Genomic DNA, 22,582 nt, shown 5'->3' on the forward strand with positions numbered 1-22,582 from the left:
AGGAAGCAATATACATTGAAGAAGAACAGGACAAAAAAGAAAACAGGCCATCGGAGAAGGAAAAGAGAAGAACAAAACAAAATCATACACACACTCAAAACAAACAACAAACGCCAGTCTCCCCAACCCATGTGTACCCCCCATCTAGTAGTCATAATAATAGTACGTGACCGGAACCCAGCCCAAACCGAATGAACCCCTGTAACCATCCCGAGAAGAAAACAAACACAACAACCCCGCCAGTCAACACTCAACACCACGAGCTACCAATCCTCACCTCCACACCATACTCGCCTTCGGCCTACCGGCCGTAGCACCCGTGCTACCAACACTCGAACTCAACCCTGGCCTCGCCGACCCCGGACTCCCCGCGCGCTCCCCAGCCAACCTCAAACTACCGCCCATCCCAATCCTCCTCGCCTGTCCCGCCGTTATCGCTTTAGCTCCAGCTCCCAACAACCCCGCTCCAACACCCTCCTGGCTGGCCCTCCTAGCACCCATCCCGGAACCCGTAGGCTTCGGGGGCTCCACCGACGAAGGCGACGAAGTCACCGGGATCGGCCTGGGCGGCGAGCGCTTGTTGCGGTCGGTACTAGCCCTGCGGTGGCGGGAGATGCCGTTGGTTGACGAGTTCGGATGCGAATAGCTCGCCGAGGCCCTCCTATGACCTCCCACCAAGATGCTGCTGCCACCGGCCGCGCTAGAGACCGACGACACCGACCCAACCGACGAGACACGCTTGCTCATCAGCGCCGAGGCACTGCCCAGCGACGCCGACGCGCCGTGCAGCGACAACCGGTCGCGGCGCTTGGCGATCTGCAGCGCGGAGCGGATCTTGAGCGGGTCGATCTCCGAGTCGGAGCCGGAGCCGCCGAGCGAGGCGCGCGGGAGGCGCGAGGCAGGAGACAACCGCGCGACCGGGCGGGGCGGTTCGTTCTCGTTGTTGACGGGATTGCCGCCCGTCTCGGAATCGCTCGTCATCGGGGACGCGGCACGGCGCACAACGGTGGGGGGCGAGAGAGAGTTAGTCGCTCGCGCGATCGGAAGGCTGCGCAGCGGCGACGGGCGGTCCTCGGTGTCGGAGGAGCCCGTGAGGTTCAATGACAGAGTCGGAGCGACCGGGGAGCCGTTGGGCCCAGGCGCGCCCCCCTGGGATGTAGAAGGGCGACTCTTGGAAAGGAAGCCTGCCTGGAAGCGGTTTGGCTTGCCGAGGCTGAGGGATGAGATATCAGGCAGAGGAAGTGTTGGGCTTTCTTTCTGCGGCGAATCCATGTGGTTGAGGTAGGAGGGGACTGCAGGACGCGACAGTTCCTTCTCCGGCGATGACTTCTCGGGAGAAGAGTACGGCTGCGGCGTCTTCTCGTAATCAGCAAGCGTTCCCTGCTCGCTCTCGTCGTCACGCCAGCGCACCGTGTGCTTCTTCTTAACAGGTGTGGCGAAAGCGACGCTCTTCCGAGTGCCACCAAGCTTGCGGCGACGTGGAGACGCCCGAACGGGCGACTTGAGCACCGACTCCGCTGCCAGAACGGGTGGGGGAACTGGCTTGGCGTTGATGCTGAGAGACTTCTTGCGCTTTGGCGTTCCACGCTTGGTGGGCGGGAACAGCTCAACCGGCATCATGGAGCCATCGGGCTTGACGACGTGCGAAGCCGCCGAGCAGCCCGTCTCGAGGAGCTTGGTCACCATCGTCTTTGCGCGGGCCACAGCTTCTTCCTCGGTCATGTTGAGGCTGTCGGAAAGAGCGGCGAGGATGTCGAACTGCGCCTTCAGCACCACCTGCAGGATAGCCGCATCACCGGCCTTGTCCTGCTCCACAAGCTCGCGGTACATATCCCGAGCAAATCCCGCCTTGAGCAGCTCCACCTCCCTGGCCAACGTGTCCCTCTCAGAACCGTCTGTCATGCCGCTGTCCGCGGACAGCTGAGACAGGGTGTGGTTCATGGCAGTGTCGAGCACACGCTCCCAGTTGCAGCGCTCAATGCGCTGGCGCAGATGGTGGCGGCTGCTCTCAAGCTCGGCCAGGATGCCGCTGGCAGTCTTCCGCATGGCAACGAGGTTCTCGGGCATGTCGTCCTCGTCGCCACGAGCCTCGCACACAGCATCGAACGCAGCAAGCCACGCTGACAGCAAGGCGATGCGGCGCTCAATGGCCTTTTGCTTCTTGACGAGGTTCACCTTCTCGTTGCGCTCAGCTTCAGCATTTTTGTAAGCAGAGCGCAGGCGGAGGATGCCCTCGCGCAAAACAGCATCGCGCTTCTCCATCTGCTTGCGGAACTTGGCGAAAAAGGTCTTCTCGGCCTCCTTCTGCTGTGCGCGCAACTCGTTGATGAGGGCCATTTGCTCGTCGATCTTGACGAGGAAGTCCTTGACGTGGCGGTTGACGTTGAAAACATTGCGCGTCACCTTGGTCTGGATGTTCTTGGCCCGGTTGGCATAGCGAAGGGTGTTCTGGGTCTCGTCAAAGTGCTCGCTCGAGGGGCTGACACAGACAATCATGACCGTCTTGCAGTTGCCGCCGAGCGAGAACTTGAGGAGTCGCGTGAGCTTGCTGTTACGGTACGGGACGTGGTTGCGTTTGCGCGGGTCGCAGAGCGCATTGATGCAGCTGCCCAGGGCGAGCAGCGACTTGTTGATGTTGGCGCCCTCCATGAGGCGCTCCCCGCGGTTCTTCGTGGCGCTGGCGCGCTCGCTGCCGGCAAGATCGATGATGCTCAGGGTCGCCATGGTGTGTGGCTCGTTGACGGAGGCGTTGCGGTCACGCTGCGCCACGTTGATCTGGAGCACCGCATGCGAGCGCGACGACACAGCATTGGCTGCAGTCGGCGACACAGTCCGGTACTCGTTGCCCTGGATAATCATGCTCATCACCTCATGGACGTCCTTGGGGTGATGGCTCGTGAGCCCCGCCACGGTGACTCCCTGGTTCGAGTCCTCCCGCAGCATCAACCCCTGCTTGCTCCCACCGGGAACGAGCAAGTCGCGGATAGTCTCGTTGTAGATTTCAAGGTACGAGAGCGACACTTCGGTGATCTTCTCGTCCTTGCGTTCCTCGATCCTTTCAAACAATTCCTGCATGGTGAGAAAGATGATTCCTGGCTCTTTTGTAGTGCCGGTGATGGTGTGCGTCTTGCCACAGCCAGTGGCGCCGTAGGCGAACACAGTAGCATTGTAGCCCTCAAGAATGCTATCCAGCAGTGCCTTGGTTGTTCCCTCGTAAACCTCCATCTGGGTGGCATTCTGGTCGAAGATGCGATCGAAGGCAAAAACCTGGTCCTTGACCTTCTTTGCGGCGGTGGGCACGACAGATCGAGTAAACTTTTGCACGGGGTTGTCTTCCGGAGGGTCGAAGACACTGCGAGGCGTCAGCCTGGCTCTGTGGCATGCGAGGAGGCATGTGCATGGAGCGGGTCTTACAGGCACCTGTCGTCAACGACCTTGATGACAGAGCGAATGCCGCGCTGGCGGAGCTTCGGGGTTGGCGCAGCCGCGAGCGAGCCATCGCCTAGGAAAAGCGGTGTATCATCGTATTTGACCCTTGGATACGGAGTATGTCAGCTAACACCCGCCGTCGCTGAGGCCACGAAACCAGTCTGGCAACGTACAGTTGAGCCTCTTCCTGGATGGTGAAGGGCCGCACTCGAACGGCGACCGTGATGGAGGAGGCATTCGGGTCCATGGCGGCTTGCGGGTGCCAAAGGCCCTCAGCAAGCAAGCGATGTCGGGATCACAGGAAGCGGACAATTCTGACAGAAAGGTGGGGAGATTCGATAGGATAGGGAAAACCAATCACGACGTCGTTTGCTGGTCGGTTGTCGAGATGGATACTCGAGGAAATAAAGAGGAAAAGAGAAGTCAGCAATAAAAAAAGGTGGAATGAGTGTGTTGATGCTGGTCCGAGAAGCGAACGACAGAAGTGAACGCGAGGAGTGGGAAAGAGAAGGAGATGACGTTTCTCGCGCCCGGAGGAGCTTGATCTCGTTCCTGCAATTTGTCAAGCGGTCTGGCGTTGTGAGTTGGTCCTGTGGGTATTGACTGTTTTGACCAGTCCCGTTTCCCGGGTGACCGGAAAGTGGATCCTCCCCACAAACTCGCATGAAACGCGGTGGGGCTTTCTGCAGGTCATTTCCCGTTGGAGGGCAGTACCAGGGTTAGGGGTTGCATCTGCCAGCTCAGCTGCAGCCCCGCCAAGGATGTGGATCCTTCAGCTCTTGGCATCTGGGACTTGGCCGCTTTCGCTTGACAATCAACATCCATTTCCGGCCAGCGAACAACAAACACAATGAAGTCATAGACGAGGACTTCGGCGTTGCCATGCTCGTGTAAGATGTCATTGTTAGTACCCCATCTCGAGGCATTGAGTATCTACTGCTAAATTGTTTGGATGTTCATGCCTCGAAGAAGCACTCCAGCGCCATTTTTGTCTCTGCTCCCTCGGTTTCTGGCCTGACTTCCCAACGTTCAATGTTGGGATGTCTGGGTCGAGGTTGGTTTGGCTTGAAGTGACATATGATAGAATTGGGGTCAAATTAGTACAGCAGGAGATGTCAGCACCATCATTCAGGCGCCTTATGGCGTGACTTCCACTATCGTATCTTGTCGAGGGATTCCACAAACCTGGATGCTCAACAATGGACGCATCAGGGACGTAATTCTAATAAGGCCGATGTCTTCTTGATTCCGAAGATCAAGGAATAGCAGAAGGACAACAAGCAACATTTGGCCTCTTGATGGGTTAGTTGCAGTTGCCTGACCATGTGAACGCCACAAACACCCAATATAGCTGTTCGGCAGACGGCATGAGAGCCATTCTCATGCTAACAACTCGTTTGGCTCCTCCGAGTCTCCCTTGGCCTCGACACTCCATAGTTTACCTCCCTGGTCATGGCCATCCCTCCAACAACTCAACAATGCACCTGGCTCCATGCTGGGAAGCTTTTACTTCCATATCGACATTTCATTGTGTTAAACGACACCCCGAAGAATCCGAGGCTTTGGCCTTGTGCCGGAAACAATCCAGTTCTGTCTGCCTTCCGTTTGCATGCCGCCATGTCTTTGTACCGTGTCCTCCCGAATCCCCTATCCAGTGTTCGACGCCGGCTTGAGAGCTTCCAACAAAGAACAATGGGACAGCTACCAAAGGAGAGCAGCCATCGGTCATGGAATGCCGCCAAAGCATCACCATCACCATCATCGTTGCCTCTTTGTCTCGCCGCCCGGATATGTTTACCACAGAGACTTGATCTCACATCTCTTCCTTTTTTTCCTTCTCACTTTGCCCTCCATGTTGCTCCCCATATACTCTGAGCTTCCAACTCAGGGGCAACAACAATCTCTTAATTGGATCGAAACCGAGTACAGCATCCTACACCAATAGCCTTCAAGATATCCAGAATGCCATTCTGGTCCCTCAGCAAACTGTTCCCAGGGAGCGACGACACAGATCAACCTACCACCCCTACCACCCCTACCACCCGGAGGAAGCGTGTCCGCTTCAGCCAGGACAGACAGAGGTCCAGGTCTCGCTCGCCCGCGCCCAAGCGTCGCCGAAATTTCGAGCCCCTCCCCGAGCCCGAGATCTCCACGGAGCCTGACATCCCCAAGGTCCTGCAGAACAAGGACGCTCCCGAACGCTGGGACCTGACCATCAGCCCGCGTTCGCGCCGCTTCTGGGCCGTCGTGAAGGCGTTCCGCAAACTCCTGCGCGACGTTGACATTCAAAACATCCTCGAGGTGTTCTTCCCCGCGCACGAGATCGCCCTGCTGAGTCCGCGTCCCCGGCTGCCCGGCACGGAGCTGGAGAGCAGCCACCTGCAGGAGCTCCGCGAGGAGAACACCTGGCGGTATAACCAGCTGCTGGCCTCGCCGAGGTTTCGTAAGGAAGCGAGGAACGCGGATATTGGTTTCAAGCTTGCCATGGCGTGGTTTGGGCTGCCCGTCGCGCCGATTAGCGGTGGGAAAATCGGGGAATTGGAAAACGAGAAGAGGCCGCTCAAAGGGGAGGTGATCACGGATGGAGTGGGAGATGAGATGAGATTTTTGAACGGGTATACCACGAGATCGTATTCGACCGATGCAGGCGCGAGAGGTAAGTTCCCTTGCGGAAAAAGAAACATTTCAGCCAAATGGATAACTGACGACCTCAGCAGATCCCGATATCGTCCTGGACAGCTATTACCCACCGAAAGGCAAGGAAAAGACGGAGCCGCTCGAGGCTTTGATTCCGGCGCTCAACCTTCGGGGAGGAGATGCGGATCTCGACGACTACGATCCCGAGGCGTCATCCGATGAGGATGAGGAAATTATGGATGTTGACGTGGCCCGTGGGGAGCATCAGGAGCACCAGGAGCATCAGGAGCATCAAGAGCAGCGGGAGCAGCCGGAGCATCAGCTCACACTGCGCGGTGGCTCAGGCCCATCCGGCTACGTGAGCAATGTGTTCCAGGAGCTCTCCGAGCACAGGCCGAGCGACCACAACCCCAATCGGTGGGCAGACCCGGAGGAGTTTGCATACAACCTCCGGCCCGGTGTCGGCGGGCCGATGGGCAAGAGGCCCGGCCGCTGGATTCCCCTCTATGGCTACCAAGGCATCGTCTGGTGGCGCAGCGACGCTTTCTACACTTTTGTCGACGCCATCGACCGCCTGTTGTGTCTCGACAACCGCGCCGGCGTCTCTTACAATCTGTTCTTCATGGACAAGAGGAAGGACTACTCCAATTACAACACCCGCAAACGCTTCTTTAATGACCCGGAGACCAAGGCAATGAGCATCTGGTGCAGCGGTCCCGGCGACTATTCTAACGACCACCTGGCCTGGGAGTGGGTCATCGAGACCTATACCGAGCACGAGGACGAGGACGCAATTGAGCGATATGCGCTGTTCTTAGCCGGTCCTGGCGACCCGATGCCGTGGTCGTGGGAGCCCAACGCGTCGCATCGCGTCCTGAAGGTCGTCCTCGATTACACCCGCGGCGACGCCCGCAGCGGGACGGGCGACCTGAGCCACCTGGACCGCCCGGATGTTGCGTATCTGCGCATGCCCGACAATCCGCGCGCCGTGCGCTACACGAACCATTACGGGCCGTGGCTGGCAAATGCGTGTCGCGTTCTGACGGCCGGGTGGCTCGTGAACCGGCCGGGACAGCCCACCGTCCCGGACGCGGCCTTCACCGTCAAGAACAGGAGGAAGGCCCCCGGCAACGGCGCCGTGTATGGCGGGCTTGTCTTTACGCCCACGCTCTGGGATGAGATCGTCAGCCACTGGGAGCAGGATCCCGAAGCGCCGCTTGTGCTGGAGGCGAGCACCGGCCCCGAACGTTGGCACGTTTGGCTCCCCGGCTCCAGCCGGCCGTATGATGAGCAGTATTTGCTCCGGAGAAATGCCAACGACGCACGTTACCTGCGGAGGCGCATCATGGGGCTGGTAGAGAACTCGCTCTCCACGGAGAGCTTGTATAGGCTGGACTCCATCGAGGTTCACCTGCCTGGAGAGGGCATCTTCTTCATCGACAAGACGCCGGACGTGGTCGTGGACATCAACGGCAACAAGCATCATCTGGACCAAGCCTTCCGGGCCCTTGCGGAACGCATCGGCGAGTGGCTCAGATGGCTCGACGCGAAGCCCAAGATCGGCAACGCGGGTGGTTTGGACATGTTCCCGCAGTTCCTGTCGATCCGGCCCGTCTTTGAGGAGTACACCTTGGATTCCATCCACAATCTCAAGGGCAGGACTTTCACGTGGGATCCGGTCAAGACATCGCTTGGACAGTTCCGGAGCATGGCAGCGCGCCTCTTGACGGACAAGCACGATGAGGTGGATCCTGAGAGTCTCTACATCGTCGTGAGTCAAGGTGACGGGAAGACCGGACTGAAGCCGTTCTTCCTCGTCTCGCCAACGCTGGATGAGGAAGAGTGGCGGCTCATGGCGAGGATGATTGTCGAGCCGAAGGTACACCTCGCGCTCACACAGGAGGATCAATTTCCACGTACGTGATGCGCGTCCCGGCCCCAGAACAAAGAATAGGTATGGCTAACGCGAAGCAGACTTTGGAAACTTTATCCACCAGCAGCCATTTGGCTACCGCGAGATTTACAACACCCCGGACGTGCTGCTGTACCGCAGCCTGGGAGAGGGTGCTGAGATCCCGGCGACCAAGCGGCACTACGACTACCAGCTCTGGGGGATCAACCCAACCCAGGACCTCAACACGGTTCAGCCGTGGGACCCCCAGCCCGCAGCTGCTTCATTGTTTTACAAGCCCGAGGAGTTCCAGCTCCAGGCTCCTCCCGGCGCCGACCTGCCTCCGCCGGGCCACCTGCGCAAGAAGCACGAGAAGAAGCACCAACAAGATTCGTTACCGCCGCCATGGTCGCCCTTGGCATCCTATCCCCAGTCCCAGTCCCAGTTCTGGGAACCGTTGTTCCAGGTGCCCGGGAACAGGGGTGTGGTCGACGACGGCGCGTTCATGCGCAAGTACAGCTGGGCGCATCCACTCGACGTGCACATGCGCAACGAGGTGCCCGTCAACGCTCCCCCGATCGATCTGCTCCTGGACCTGCGGAAGGACAGCCTTCCTACGGTGTCGCTGTCGGTGCTGACGCCGACCGAGGTGCGCCGGCTCCAGCGGGATTACGCCAGCATGCGCAACCTGCTGCTGGGCCGCGTAGAGCGGTGCCCGTATCCGGACTGCGAAGAGACGTTCCCGGTTGACGAATGGGTGACGGTTCGCCAGCATCTCGAGGATAGGCACACCAATGTCGAGTGCAACTTTGGTTGCGGCCAGCCGCTGTTCAAGTACTGGCCTCCGAATGAATGGACGCGACATTTCCTTGAAAATCACTCGGTTGAAATCAAGTGGCTCGCGAAGAGGAGCAAGAGAAAGGCGGAGGAGGACTCAGAAGAGGATTCGGCGGAGGAGCAGCCCGAGAGGAAGAGAACCAGGAAGACGCCCGCCAAGAAGCCTGAGAAAAACAAAGACACAAGCTCGAAGAAGGATCAAGCAGAACCAGCAACCACCTCCGCGGCAGGCCCAGAAGCCAAAGAGGAGGAAAAGCGGAAGAAACCGAAAAAGAGGTAAGGCACCTCTCTACACCTACTTACCCACCTAAACTTTTACTCACACTCCCTGCAGGAGGAGGAGAGTCAAGCCGTGGGACTACCGCGGCCCGGCCCGCACCGGCCGGCTGCCAGACGATCTTGCCGAAGACGGCGGCGAGTTTGTGTCGGACAGCCCCGAGTCCTCCTCTCTCCCCAGCTCCGATCACTCGGGAAAATGGGACCAGGCATGGAAGCCCAAGAAGAATCCCAAGACCAACAAGACTGAGAAGCCGACTGCCACTCAATCCTCTTCGGCTCCAGTAGTCCAACAACAAAACGTTACCGGCCCCGGCCCCTCAACCCCCAAGCTCTCCACCCCGAAGCCCCAGACAACCACCACGACGACCACCACCACCAGCAGCGGGAATAAGAGCACAAAGAAACCCGCAGAAACCACGGTTACTCACGCTAAGCGGGCGGTCAGCTTCGCGGAGAGCCTGATCCGCGGCGCGTCGCCGGCTCGGCCCAACGCGGCCCAGCAACAGCAGCGTTCTGCCCCTCGGCAGCCAACCGTGGAGGATGTGGCAGAGGAAGTGCCGCGGGGCACCGGAGGATACGGTGGTGGTGGGTATGCCGACGACCATGTGTATCAGCGGGTGGAAGAGGTCGGGGATGGGGTCTGGGAAGGGGTACAGGGAATCGAGCCGGTTATGATGAGTGGTGCTGCTGATGGTGGGTTTGGGTATGGTGCCGAGGAGGAGGAGGCGGATGAGGGGTTTGGGGAAGGGATCGGGGAGGAAGTGGTGAATGAGTGGCAGCAGGTGACGGGCTTGCAGTCGGGGACGGGGACGCAATGTGCCCAGGAGCCGCCGTATGGGGAGTATTATGAGCTGGCTTAGGGGAGGTGAGGATTGTTGGTTGTGGTGGGCGTTTGAATGGTTTAGATTTTTTTGTCCAGTCAGTTGTGGAGTTTGGGTAATGGTTCGTTACATTTGCTTTCTATTTTTTCTATTGTTTTTCCTGGTTTACTCTGGTGTCATCTGGGTCCTGGATCTCGTCATCGTTTCGAATTGCGTGCTTGAAAAAAATAAATTCATCACCAGTCCTGATGACTCTTTGACACCTCCGGCGATGGCCGTGCCGTGAGGTTGAATGTGGAGCACGGCGGTGCCGAGAGACCGGAACGCAGGCGACGGATGCGGCACCCGGACGGATCTCGGCGGAGCTCGGTGTCTGACCGTTGTTTTCTCGGCGGCGGTGGGGACACAACGCCTTGCTGGTCAGCTGGCCAATGGCACAGGGATCCTTCAGCGTATGAGAGCCCTTTCCGGCGTGCAGGGGCTTCCCGGCCTGGGCTTCTGGACCTTCTGAAGCTGAGCTCTGACGTAACAGGGGGATCCACTCCGAGTGCCGCCAACGGCAATCATCGGTCGAGTTTCTTCTCTTTGGCATTGTTTGGAACAAGCCCGGTCCAAGGGTTTGGGTCATTCACATCCTTTCCGATATGGACCAGCTCTTTCCCGGCCACCACCGCCATGTGGCCGTCCTGGACGACGCCATGACTCTTCCTGTCAACCTTATCATGTGGCTACTGACGGGCGGTGAGACAGGCGATTGAAACAAAACAAACTGTCAGTTTCCGTGTCATCACACCTACATCTCTCTGTTTGTCTCGGAGATCTTTCCCATCTCAGAGGTGACACAACAGGAAGAAACCACGGTCAGATTATTTCGCGGGAGAATGGTTCAACCCTAGTCCACCATCTACCGACCTTCTGATCTCTTCCCGCATTCCGTTCTCTTCCTCCCAATATCACCGCGAAGTATGGCTACCCGGATCTCACGGCAGCTCGCTGCCGGTACCCTCCGGCAGTTCATCCGGCGAGATATCTCCGAGTTCACGCTACGATCCCGGCATCGAGCCACCACCTTCGGAGCTCGGCGACTCCACACAAGCCAAACCCGCGCCTCGAATCATGCCCCAGAGACACAGTCCGCGGAGACATCACCCAGATCCCGGCAACCTATCCAGGCGCGGACCGCACCGTTCGGTGTTCTTCTCGGCGGTGGCCTCCTGGCGTCTATGATCGCATACAACCACCTCGGCGACGATACCCCGGACTTTCAAGACGCTCCCTCCCTCCCGAAAGACGACCGCGATCCCTCCCTTCCCCGATTCCGCCTCGCTGATATCCGGAAACACGACGCTTCGTCACCCCAGCCATGGGTCATCTTCGAAGACAAGGTCTACGATATCACGGATTGGGTCTCTGCCCATCCCGGCGGAGACGTCATCCTCCGCGCCGCGGGTGGCAGCATTGAGCCATACTGGAACATCTTTACCATCCACAAGTCCAAGCACGTTCGTGAGATCCTGGACCAGTACCTGATCGGCTTCATCGACGTTGCCGACCTGGGCCCGGACGGCCGTCCTCCCGCCGAGAGCATCGAGGATCCTTTCAAACAAGACCCCGAGCGCGATCCACGCTTCATCATCCACACGGCGAAGCCTCGGAATGCGGAACCTCCGAACGAGGAACTCGACCGTTCATTCCTTACTCCCAATGAGCTGTTCTATATCCGCCACCACATGTGGGTGCCAGTCGTCGAGGAAGCCAAGGCCGAGGAACATTGCTTGACGATTGAGCTGCCCGACGGTGAGGTCAAGAAGTACACTCTGCGAGACTTGAAGGAAAAGTTCCCTACCCACAAGGTCACCGCAGCGCTGCAGTGCAGCGGGAACCGTCGCAATGACATGACCCGCCACGCCGGCAAGACGAACGGTCTCCAATGGGGAGTCGGAGCGATCAGTAATGCCGTGTGGGAAGGTGTTCGTCTATCGGATGTGTTGGCCGACGCAGGTCTCAAGGTACGGGACGCAACATCGCCCACCAGGACCTCCAACCCGACACAATCTCCGAGCTCCGGCGATGAAGTCGTGGATTCCAATAGTATGCACGTTCAATTCACAGGCCTCGAAGCATACGGCGCCTCCATCCCGCTCCACAAAGCCATCGATCCGCGTGGGGATGTTCTGCTCGCGTTCGGCATGAACGGAAAACCCCTCCCTCGGGACCACGGCTTCCCTCTGCGCGCCGTCGTGCCCGGCCACGTCGCCGCCCGCTCCGTCAAGTGGCTCAGCAAGATTGTCGTGTCCGACGAGGAGAGCACCAGCCAGTGGCAGCGTCGCGACTACAAATCCTTCGGCCCCAACGAAGGGCCCAACCCCAACTGGGACCGCGCCCCAGCCATCCAGGAAATGCCCGTCACCAGCGCCATCACGGGCGTTTGGGTCGGCGAGTGCGTCCGCAAGGGACGCGTGCCTTGGATGCGCCAGGCTGCTCAAACCATCACCAACGGCAACGGCAACACGGCCTCCCGCAGCGGAAGCGGAAGCGGAAGCGGCATCACCGACATCGCCGCCGTCTCGAATAAATCCATCGGCTTCACCGCCACCGCCTCCTCGGACCCCTGCCCCGACAGCATCTCGGCCGAACCGGTCGCCCTGCAAGGCTACGCCTACTCGGGCGGCGGGCGCGCCATCGCGCGCGTCGACGTGTCCCTCGACGGCGGCAAGACGTGGGACCAGGCCGAGCTCGTCGACGACTGCGCTTCACCCTCATCGGGCCCGTGCTACGGGAACAAGACGTGGTCGTGGAAACGCTGGCGGTACGTCGGCAAGCTGCCCACCTTGGAGGTCGCCACGGGTGGTGAGAAGGATGGAGAGCAGAAAAAAGCGTGCGCGACGTTGGTGGTGAAGGCGACGGATGATGCGTACAACACGCAGCCGGCGGATCATAAGGCGATTTATAACGTGCGAGGGAACCTGGCGACGGCGTGGCACCGCGTCAAGGTGTGTCCGCGCTGTATGGGAGCGGAGAAGAGTACGGGCCCTGCTGGGGAGGAGAGGACGGGGGGCGTGAGGTGGGAGACGGGAGCGGTGTATGGGTGCGGGTTTGATAAAGAGGAGGAGGGGGAGGGGAAGGAGTAATGCAAGGGAGCAGGCTGTGGGTTGAGATGGCGAGTGATGGGGGACTCATCAGGGTGATTTCTGGTTTGCGTTGCGTCGCGGTTACCTACTTCAACAGTCAGCATTTGGAGGGCGTCGGGGTGTTCTGGAGCAGATAATTCTGGAAGTCTGGGTTTGCTTCGCTGCCTTGCAAGGAAGGGTCTCAGGAAGAACGGAGTCGGTTTTCAACAGCTCAGTGGAGTGTTCGGGGAATATCATGAGTTAATATACGAGGAACTGGGAATTGGGGCGCCGGATAGGTTTCTGGAGGACTTGCACCACGATGGGTACATAGTAAGGCGTCATGGTCATAGTTAATACTATTCTGATGTCTACAAACTGACATGACCTCCCAACCAAACCCTCTTGGACGTGTTTCTCGCAAGTACCCCTAGGCTCCGTAACACCGGTTCCAATGCTCCCTTCCAATGTTCCCTCCTCCCAAAGAAAGCAAAAGCCGGAAAAGAACGGACTTGTTGCAAACATCGCAAGAGAAAAGAAGAAAAGGGAACAACGCTAGTCGAAATCTTTCAAGACCATACTACATCTTGTGCTTCCAAGAAGTCCCTTCTTCGATTTGGGGCATCCCTCAATCAATCAATCAATCACTCCGGAACGAGGAACCGATCAATGTCGACACGGCGGAAGTAGCTCACGTGCCGGAGCTGGAACCACTTGTGCGCGAGCAGGTCGGGGGAAATGATGACGAGCTCTCCGTCAATGTACTCATCTGAAGAAAAAGAAGATGGAGAGGAAAAATAGAAAGGTTAGCCCATGATCACACGCAACACACGATACACACACGTTAAGAGAGGAAAGGTGATGACAATAACAAGAACAAGAACATACCCGAAGTAAACCCCGCCCTGGCAATATGTCCTTTACTTCTGACCCTCCGGGCTCCGGTGAAGGGCGCCTCCTCGCCGAGGCCCACGAACCCGCCGTCGCCGAGGTCGTCGACGACAAAGGACGGCTCGCCGCGCGGGACGTTGCTATCACCCGTGAGCTTGATGGCTTCGAGGCGGCCGCGGTAGATGGGTGCTTTGTTTTCGTTTTTAGTCTTGTTCTTCCGCGCTGCTGCTGTTGTTTTCTGTCGGGGTTGTTTTTTCCACCATGTCGCGTTGGTGTTGGCGTGGTTAGAACTGCTGCTGGGGTTGGTTTCGTCTTCCCCTTCCCCAATCGCTGAGCTTGTGCTTAGGCTTGATGTTGTCGCCCAGTCGTGCTCGGGATCCTCGTCCAAGAACTCAGGTTCGGTTGCTGTAATAGTATCGTCCGATCCAGCATCTGAGTCCGAATCATTGTCATCCTCGTCTTCCTCGCCCTCTTCCTCGCCGACATCCGGCTGATGCATGAGCAAAAACTCGCAGCCGTGAACGCCGTAGTCGCCCACCCAGATGCCGCGCAACGGGTAGCGGCGCGTGGGCGTGTACAGGACCGGGTCGAGGGTGGAGTAGGTGGTGACCTCTTCGCAGAACTGGGTGCGCGGGCCGTACGGGACGGCAGCGGGGGAGCCGCCGAGCCAACTGGCGGGTTGGAAGTGGAACGGGCCGCGGGCTGGGGGTGATGGTACAGTGTTAGCGAATGGCCATCATATTCAGTTTTACCCCTTCCGATTAGGGGAGAATGATACAGGTGGGAGCACACGGGGCAGCCCCGTCGCGGGGGACATACCGCCGCGTAATGAATGTCGGGTCCAAAAGGCTAGACGGGCACTCTGTCTGGCGAAAAGATCCGGTTCCTGATACGTACCGATGCGGAAGGCGTGCTCGCAAATCTCGCTCCGCTTGAGGGGGCAGTGTTTGGGTCCGAGGTCAGTGTGGATGGACATGCCCGTGGCTAGCAACCGGTGGGAGGAGGGGATGGGTGTCGGTGGCCACAGCGAATGGGACGAGGTCCCGTAGGTCTCTATTTCTTCCTCAGACAAACAACGCGCCAGCCGGAAGGTGGTTTTGATGTAGCTCCAGTTGCCGAGTTGCATCATGATCGGGTCTGCATACGACGACCGTGACTCGGATAGATCCCGGACCTCCCACTTTGATTGACTGCTCCCGTCGCGGACCTGGTCACGGCGGGTCAGAATGCGGATGGTTTTGCCATCCTCTTCGGCATTCGAATGGCGATGGATGGGTAGGCGGAGACTGGGCTGGTCGAGGTGCAGGTGGATGTCGGGCTTGAAGGGTGAGACCCACAGATTGTCCACGGCAAATGGAGGGTCGGTGGTGGTGTTGTTGGCGAGAAGCAGGTAGCCCTCGATGCATCCTCGGCGCTGGTCGTAGCGGATCAGGTTCAGGCTGCCCAGGTATGTCGAATCGCCAAACCAGATCTTGTAGCGGGGGAGAAACCAGTGAGGGTCGTGAGCGCGATACAGCTCGCGGAAGGTCGAGCAGGGGTAGGACGAGGTGATAATCTGGCCCGGAACGTTCGCCTGTACATGGGCACGCCAGAGGCGATCGTCGATGGCGTGGGTGTACAGAATGCGACAGGTAGCCGAAACGTGCGCGAGGTCAACAGGGCTGAGGTTACACAAGATGTTGGCTATGAGTTCCGCGGGAAGTTGGGTGAAGCGGCATTGAGTTCTGTGTTGAGCGCCGCTATCGACGTCCAAGTCGCCATGCTGAGCCTGAGCCGGTGTTGCTCCAGGTTGAGCAGGCATTTGCTCCTTGGCCTTGCCCTTGGATGCGCTGTCGGCGGGGCTGAAGCCATCCTCCGCCTCGTCGAGGTAGGTGACTTGATCCATTATGTCCACTCTCAAACGGGATGTCTTGTAGACCTCAATGAGACAGCATGGATGGGAGGGTTATGGCGGGTTGGGCAAGGCAGTTGTTATGTATGCACAGTGTTAGTGGTATTACATTTACCAGTCACTGAGGCGGGTTTGGGGGATCAAGTTTGCCCCGTGTTTGGTCGCATTCATGACTCCATTTTGTCGTGACAACCGCTGTGAGAGATGAAGTAAAGTCGGGGAGACAGACTTGATAGCGATGAGACAAGCCGAGGCGACACTCACATCACTCAGCCCAGCCCCACGCCCGCTGCAGCAGCCGGAAGGCGACCCCCGAGGAAGGTGGGGCACCCCGATCGTCATCCGGACCCACTTACCCCCGCACGGCATGGATCCCGAATGCCCAGCCCGTCCGGGCGTGCCCTCCCACACAACCCTGGATCAGGGTTAGATATGGGAAGCTCAGGGTCTGAGGTTCACGCGGTTTCCTGGCTGGGGTGCTGACGACATGAAAGTGCGGCAGCTCACTTCAAACTCATCGCTGTCAGCTTATTGAGCCTCATCTCCTCCCGACTCATCGCTACTTTTCCTTGCATGGGGCTCTTCGCTGCAGGAAGCCAAACTCGGGACCAGAGCCCCCTTGGGCGTCTAGACCGTAACTACAGCCCAACTGGACAACGGTGAAGGAGGTTGGGCAGTGGAGCTCAGCTCAGCCCAGCGCGTCTTCACCTCTTATATTTATTTGTTCAACTCACTGAAGCCTCACATCTCAGCTCACCGTCACCAACTGGGATGCCACACCAAGTCACATAACAACCAAGCCGTTTAAATCACCGACTGCGAATCACCCCTACATTCCAACCCCATCGACACAAAACACGAATGCAATTCAGCACAGCCGAGTCCTACTTCTCCAAAATGGCCTCCATTCTCCCCATCATCCAGGAGATCCTGCCCATGGTCCTGCCCAGCTCCGTGTCCGTGACAAAAGCCCAAGACATCTGGGCTTCCGATCCACCACCATCACCTATACCGCTACCCCGGTCGTTAGATGAAGAAGACAATGAACGAACAACGTCTGGAAGAAACGGGACACCACCACCACGCCGTAATCTTCTCCGCCCCGGCGTCCGCGTCTTCCACCGCAATGCAGTCGTTGGCCGGTCCGATGCCATGTGTGCTTCAGGTGAGCGTTCTCGGGATACACATGCCGTCTCAAGAGTCTCATGTCAGACAACATCCCTAACCCGTCATTTAGTCCTCGTCCTCAAGCCGGGGTCTTGCACAACCATCCGCCACTACGGAGAGCAAGGTATGTTACATTTTATCCGCACCTCAGCATGGGAGTTATCGCGGCTTCATATGCAGTCACAGCCTGCTACGTGATCCAGAAGCCCCTTGAATGCGATGCATCACATGTACCGACATACTCACACACTCCACTTCAAACAGAAGCAATAATCTACACCGTCTCCGGCCGCGGCGTGCTCCTCACCCAGCCGCGCGCGTCCAGCAATATCTTCAAAACCAAGAAACGGAATCCCCAAACCAGCTCCGACAATCCCAACAACACCACCACCACCACCAACAACGACGACGACGACGACGCCAACAGCAATTATGAGACCAACTTCCGGAGCGACGAGGTGGTGGGGGAGGAAGAGGAAGGGTATGACGACGACGACGAGCAACCCGAGCGCCACGACCTTGCCGCAGGGGATTTCGCCTTCATCCCTCCCTGGACGGAGCATCAGTTTGTGAACGATTACGCCACCGACAGGAACATGGCAGAGGGGGTTGGACATCGTAACTTCGCCAATGTATATGGCCAGCCAAATTATCCTGGTCAAGGTCAAGCTCAAATGGGAGGATGGGGGGAGGGTGTCGACCTTGAGGCTGCCTGGTTTTCAGGAAAGGGAAACCATGAAGCCGGTGTTTATGAAAATCAACAGAGGGGTGAGCTGGGAAATTATGAAGATCAAGGCAGAGTGAGTAATCCCGGTGGCGAGGATTTCCACCTGGTGATCATACGTAACGGATCAGAGCCTGTGGAGGTGCATTTGAAGGATTGGGGAGGAGATCAGATTAAGATCAAGGATTCGAGGTGAGAGAGACTCGAGTTCGGCAAACACTTGGATGGATAAAGAAGCCTGGCAGAGAGGTTCACATAAAAAAGAGGATATCATGCGAACCTGGGACGGAATAAAAGCGTGATCACAACATTCTATGGCAATCAAGCCCAGCTACGTGAGAAGGATAGCTGTCTATCAACGCCATGTTACCATGTGTGTTCCTTCGGCGGGCCTTTCCGGGACTCAACGCCTTGTGATCGATCCATGACGCTTGCGATCCACGACACAAAGCCTTGCGATACCGCCCATAAAATCACCGTCCAAAGTCGAGTAATCATTCTTTCTGCCCGAACCTGGCTTCCAAAGGATGTCCCGATCCATCGGGCAATCAGCCAGAAGGCGAAACTAAGGTTCTCATGACGAAGCTCCACCAGTTGAGCTTCTACGAACCCATAAATGTGTACGGCCGTGTGGCTCACCGGACTTCCCTGTGCTAACCTCTTCAGAGAGGCGAGGGCCAGAAGCCCAGCATCAGGGAAGTGATTTTGGTGAACCCCAGTGCCGCCAAGTAATATGATGTAGATGATGTAGCAAAGAATCCCTCCCTCCTGGCCTTAGCCTAAACCATTCCGTCGCTAACATGACGGAGCCGGCCTGGAGAAATATGAAGGTATGGGAGCTCGGCATGAGGCGAGGAAAACTCAAGCCCGTTGCCTCTCCATCAGAAAATCCCCCAAAATGCAAATTCCCCATTCCATCTGATAAATACCAGATATCCCTCTTCCCATTTGCAACGCCCCCTACCCACACCATCTCTCCCTCTCTCTGACCACATCATCCAGCCATCACACCTCCGTCCTTCCCGCCTGCGCAGCCTTCACACTGCTTCCCAACAAGGCCATAAACTCGGCGGTGCGCTCCGTCAGCGCCCGGCTGACGCCGCCCCGATGGTACAGCGCCTGCAGCGTGGTAAGGTGCCTGCGCAGGTCCTGCTCTGCAAAAGCCAGAGCTTGGCGGATGTTTTGCGGCTGGGGATGCTGGAGGAACGGCGTGGCTGACTGAGGAGTGGCGGTGCGTTGTTGCTGCTGCTGCTCTTTGCGCAAAGCAGCCATCTCCTTGAGGAGCTTGTCCATGGTGGCGTTTTGGGCCTGGATGAGGGTTTCAATTTGGGCAGTAGAGTTGGTGGCCGGGGTCGGGGGTGCCTGTTGTTGAATTTTATCGAGAATCTCAGCTTGAGTTCTCTTGACCTCTGCCAGCTCTGTTTTGAAACAGTCCAGAGAGCTAGTCAGGGCTTCGATGGGCTTGAGGATTGGGGTCAAATCGATGTTGCTGCGACTGGCTTCCACAGTCGCGGCGAGACTCTTTTGCTGATCATTAAGGCAGGCAATCTCTTCTTGAAGAGAGTTCAAGCCATCCACAATGTCGTGCATGGAGTCCATCATGGTTGTGATAGCATTTGTTGCGGTCTTCATATTGGCCTTGAGCTCTGTCACATCTTCTCTAAGTCTGCTGGTGCCTCCACTGGAAGTAGTAAGAGGGGTCGAAGGACCAGGCACCGTGACAGGACCAAGGGTGATGGAAGAACCCGACGCAGTGGCAGGACCAGAGCTGGTGGAAGGACCAGATGCAGTGGGAGTTCCCAAAGCTGCAGGAGGGCCAGATGCCGCGTAAGTGCCAGTGACAGTGGCAGAGTCCGAGGTCATGGAAGGTCCAGAGACTGTGGATGAATCTGAGGCAGCAGAAGGCCCAGAGCCAGTGGAAAAACCAGAGCCGGTGGAAGCCTGGACAAGCTTGATCGGTTCCTCAAGCGCAAGCTTCTGCTTACTGACTTTGTCGTTCACAGCTGTGCTACCAGGAGTCATGCTCTCCGGAGCCTTGCTACCCGGAGGAGTGTCGGTGGATACATCATTAGATCCTTTCTCTTCATGAATTTGGTCAGACTGGGGTGAAGCATCCGCCTTGGTCGGCGATTCGGCCTGAGATGAGGTCATGGACTTGGCCATTCCTCGAACCGAAATCGGCGGTCGAGTCGGATCTGTGATCGGCGCGATATGACTCGAATCAGAGGGGGGTGCAGGTTGAGAGACAACCGAAGCCGCATCTGGAAGAGTCGCTCCCGCAGAAGGCTGAGACCGCTCCGGGGGAGGGGCAGGCAGCGAGGACATACTCGATGTCCGGGGGGATGCCTCGGCCTTCTCGTTCTTCTCGTTTTTCGCCAGATGGTTCGGCTGCGTGTTCGGTGGTGGGGGACATGACTTTGGAGAGTTCTTGGGTCCCTTGGAGATCTTGATCGAGGGCAATTGATCCAATGCCTTGTCCTGTCCAGTAGTAGTGGAGGCAGTCTGCTGCTGACGAGTATCCAGAGAAACGCGTTTTGCCTTTGCCGGATGGCTGATCGGAGAGGCAGATCGCTTCAGGGATGACGACAAAGTCGGCTGAGCTGTATCTGAAGCCATGGTCGAAGGTTGTGATGGTTTTGAGGTGTAACCTGTCGACAATGGATTGGAGGTGCGACTTGTCGATGATGGTGATTGATTTGAGGTGGGACCTGTCGACTCGAGTCTGCTTCTCGGAGGTGGATAAGGATTGGGGTTAGATGAAGGTCGGTACGAGTGAGATACGGGAACGTGAGCGGCGTTGAGAAGTTTCTTTTCTTGCGATCTGAAGAATTCCTCGGCTGCTTTGTAAACAATGGCGGGTTCGGCGGGGAAGCGGGTCGGCTGCAAGCCACGATTGTCGAGAAACTCGATCCAGTCGTCCGCGGCTCTGGCAGTCTCAGAGACATCTTTGGATGGCTTGTCCCGTTGGCGCCTGCGAGCTTCGGTGAGAATCTCGGCGGTCTGTCTCACCACTGTTGGGCTGGTGTTGAAACCCTTTCCAACGGCAGGCCACAAGCTGCTGTGGTTGTAGAAAGCTTTGCAGTGAAGGAGGACTCGGAATAGCACGCAAATGTTGTTTCCGTAGCGTATCTCACGCTTCTTGCTGGCATCATCAATGTCATCCCAAAGGGGGTGGTCCTCATTCGTATACCAGCTGGTATGAAAGGCACAAGCCCATGTGTTGTTGAAGCGCTGGTGCTGCTGGGTTTCAAAGCAGAAACCCCATAAATAGATGGGCTCAATTCGTTTGGCCATAGCGAGTTAGAAACAGAGCAGAGGAATCAGGTAGGTAGGCAGTTTTTCAAAAATGTATGAAACCCCAGGCTGGCCTCGGATCATTAGGTTGGCGGTGTCACGATGTCAGGATGGCGTCAGGACGGACGTTGGGCAGTTTGGGAGCTTGGAACTGGCGTCAGCTTGCTTGGACAAGTTCAATCGGGTTTAGATTCGATCGAGGCGTCTCTGGATCTCAACGAAATAGGTCCAGGTATCAATTGGAAACATATATCAGAAGGGACTGTATGCGTTAGGTGGAACTGGTTTGAGCATGGTTGTCGTGAGTTGCGTCTTGCTCAGAGCGGGCGAAATCTAGAAGTTTTGCTCGCGTGCTGTGAGGTGAAGTGCGTTTGGAGACGGGATCCAACGATGCGGGCCATGCAGATGTGGAAATGTGGGGACCTGGAGACGTGCCAAGCACGAGGCAGAGCACGGAACAGGTGTATCACAGTGTGCACCTGCTCTTCCATGAAGACAGAAAGACGCCACAAAAATGAATGAGGGTCTCTGTGCATACACATCATGCAAGCCAAAGATTGAACTACTTGAAGGATTTGAGATGCATGAAGTCTAACGATATTGTCAAACTGACATACACACTCGTAAATCTGGGTGCATTGTGCTTCACAGAGTGCTCTTGCTTGGGAGAAAGGCGCTAGAGATACAGTGTACACACAAAGGAGGGACACACTGTACCTGCATCAACGTTGGATCCTCTTTCAGGATCACGGGATTGCAGCGGTTCGCACAAACCGTACCTTTTTTCCTTTTTTTTTTTTTGTACGCCCAAATGCTCACCTAGTTATATATGTAATGGCCCGTTTCCATCAACATACTATGTCCCGGGCACCGATGTGCGAACATATGGATGAGGAATGCTGTCCATCAGCATGCAGCCTGCCAATGACGTCATGCGGCTCAGCAGCTCTGCCAGGTGTGTCAGCATCCCGTCTCCACGAGATTAAGTAAACAAACAGCTTAAGTGTCCCTGAGAACAAGAGGATAAAGTCAAAACATGAGGAAGACAAAGTGTAGAATAGTCAAAGGCGGGGAGGTTTGGGATGTTGTTTGAAACTCGATGAACTACTCCGTAGGACAGGGGGGAACACGCCGAGTGAAGCAGTACACTGCTATATCCTGATCTGGAGGTGCTATGCATCAATATATTCCTGTCGGTATCTCATGTTCTCCAGGCCGAACATGCTCGTCATACTTATTGAGTCTACCTAGTGTTGCAGACCTCCTTTCTGCCTCTCAGGAACTAGATACGGTTTCCAGTGCCTCATCTTCATCATTATATGATTCGTCCTTATCATCACTTTACAATACAATTCAAATATACTCACTCAATTCTCCTTCACTCATTCAACATCACCCCTCTCCTCACGTCCCCGCTTTAACGAGGGCGCCGAGGACCCGTAACAATCTTCGACAATCCTCGACAACCGCCCGGACCTGACAGGACCCGCGAGGACCCGCGAGGACCCGCGAGAAAGCACAGACCGCGTGATTGACCGAGTACATAGCCGTGATCATGAATCTCAAGTCGACTCTCTCCAATTCGACCTCTGTCGAACGGAAAACCGACAA

General features: G+C 57.1%; 6 protein-coding genes across 6 annotated transcripts; 3 read left to right on the forward strand and 3 right to left on the reverse strand.

Annotated features, from left to right (window-relative positions):
- Positions 1–273: 273 nt before the first annotated feature.
- On the reverse strand, positions 274–3,676 carry VTJ04DRAFT_7302 (uncharacterized protein; the record flags this gene model as incomplete). The annotated part of the gene is made up of 3 exons (XM_069365615.1): positions 274–3,352; positions 3,415–3,534; positions 3,603–3,676. The coding sequence occupies 3 exons, from the start codon at positions 3,674–3,676 to the stop codon at positions 274–276; spliced, it is 3,273 nt and encodes a 1,090-aa protein (XP_069216631.1).
- A 1,715-nt stretch (positions 3,677–5,391) lies between these two features.
- Positions 5,392–9,933, forward strand: VTJ04DRAFT_7303 (uncharacterized protein; the record flags this gene model as incomplete). The annotated part of the gene is made up of 4 exons (XM_069365616.1): positions 5,392–6,085; positions 6,147–7,982; positions 8,041–9,070; positions 9,129–9,933. 4 exons carry the CDS (start codon positions 5,392–5,394, stop codon positions 9,931–9,933), a joined length of 4,365 nt encoding a protein of 1,454 aa, XP_069216632.1.
- Positions 9,934–10,859: 926 nt separating this feature from the next.
- On the forward strand, positions 10,860–13,025 carry VTJ04DRAFT_7304 (uncharacterized protein; the record flags this gene model as incomplete). Its single annotated transcript, XM_069365617.1, has 1 exon — positions 10,860–13,025. The coding sequence occupies one exon, from the start codon at positions 10,860–10,862 to the stop codon at positions 13,023–13,025; it is 2,166 nt and encodes a 721-aa protein (XP_069216633.1).
- Positions 13,026–13,648: 623 nt separating this feature from the next.
- Positions 13,649–15,780, reverse strand: VTJ04DRAFT_7305 (uncharacterized protein; the record flags this gene model as incomplete). The annotated part of the gene is made up of 3 exons (XM_069365618.1): positions 13,649–13,773; positions 13,893–14,597; positions 14,793–15,780. The coding sequence occupies 3 exons, from the start codon at positions 15,778–15,780 to the stop codon at positions 13,649–13,651; spliced, it is 1,818 nt and encodes a 605-aa protein (XP_069216634.1).
- Positions 15,781–16,647: 867 nt separating this feature from the next.
- VTJ04DRAFT_7306 (uncharacterized protein) lies at positions 16,648–17,873 on the forward strand (the record flags this gene model as incomplete). The annotated part of the gene is made up of 3 exons (XM_069365619.1): positions 16,648–16,951; positions 17,024–17,077; positions 17,218–17,873. 3 exons carry the CDS (start codon positions 16,648–16,650, stop codon positions 17,871–17,873), a joined length of 1,014 nt encoding a protein of 337 aa, XP_069216635.1.
- Positions 17,874–18,682: 809 nt separating this feature from the next.
- VTJ04DRAFT_7307 (uncharacterized protein) lies at positions 18,683–20,971 on the reverse strand (the record flags this gene model as incomplete). Its single annotated transcript, XM_069365620.1, has 1 exon — positions 18,683–20,971. The coding sequence occupies one exon, from the start codon at positions 20,969–20,971 to the stop codon at positions 18,683–18,685; it is 2,289 nt and encodes a 762-aa protein (XP_069216636.1).
- Between the last annotated feature and the right edge of the window lie 1,611 nt (positions 20,972–22,582).

This window comes from Mycothermus thermophilus (assembly GCF_041956435.1).
Source record: "Mycothermus thermophilus strain CBS 625.91 unplaced genomic scaffold VTJ04scaffold_5, whole genome shotgun sequence".
NCBI lineage: Eukaryota > Fungi > Ascomycota > Sordariomycetes > Sordariales > Chaetomiaceae > Mycothermus > Mycothermus thermophilus.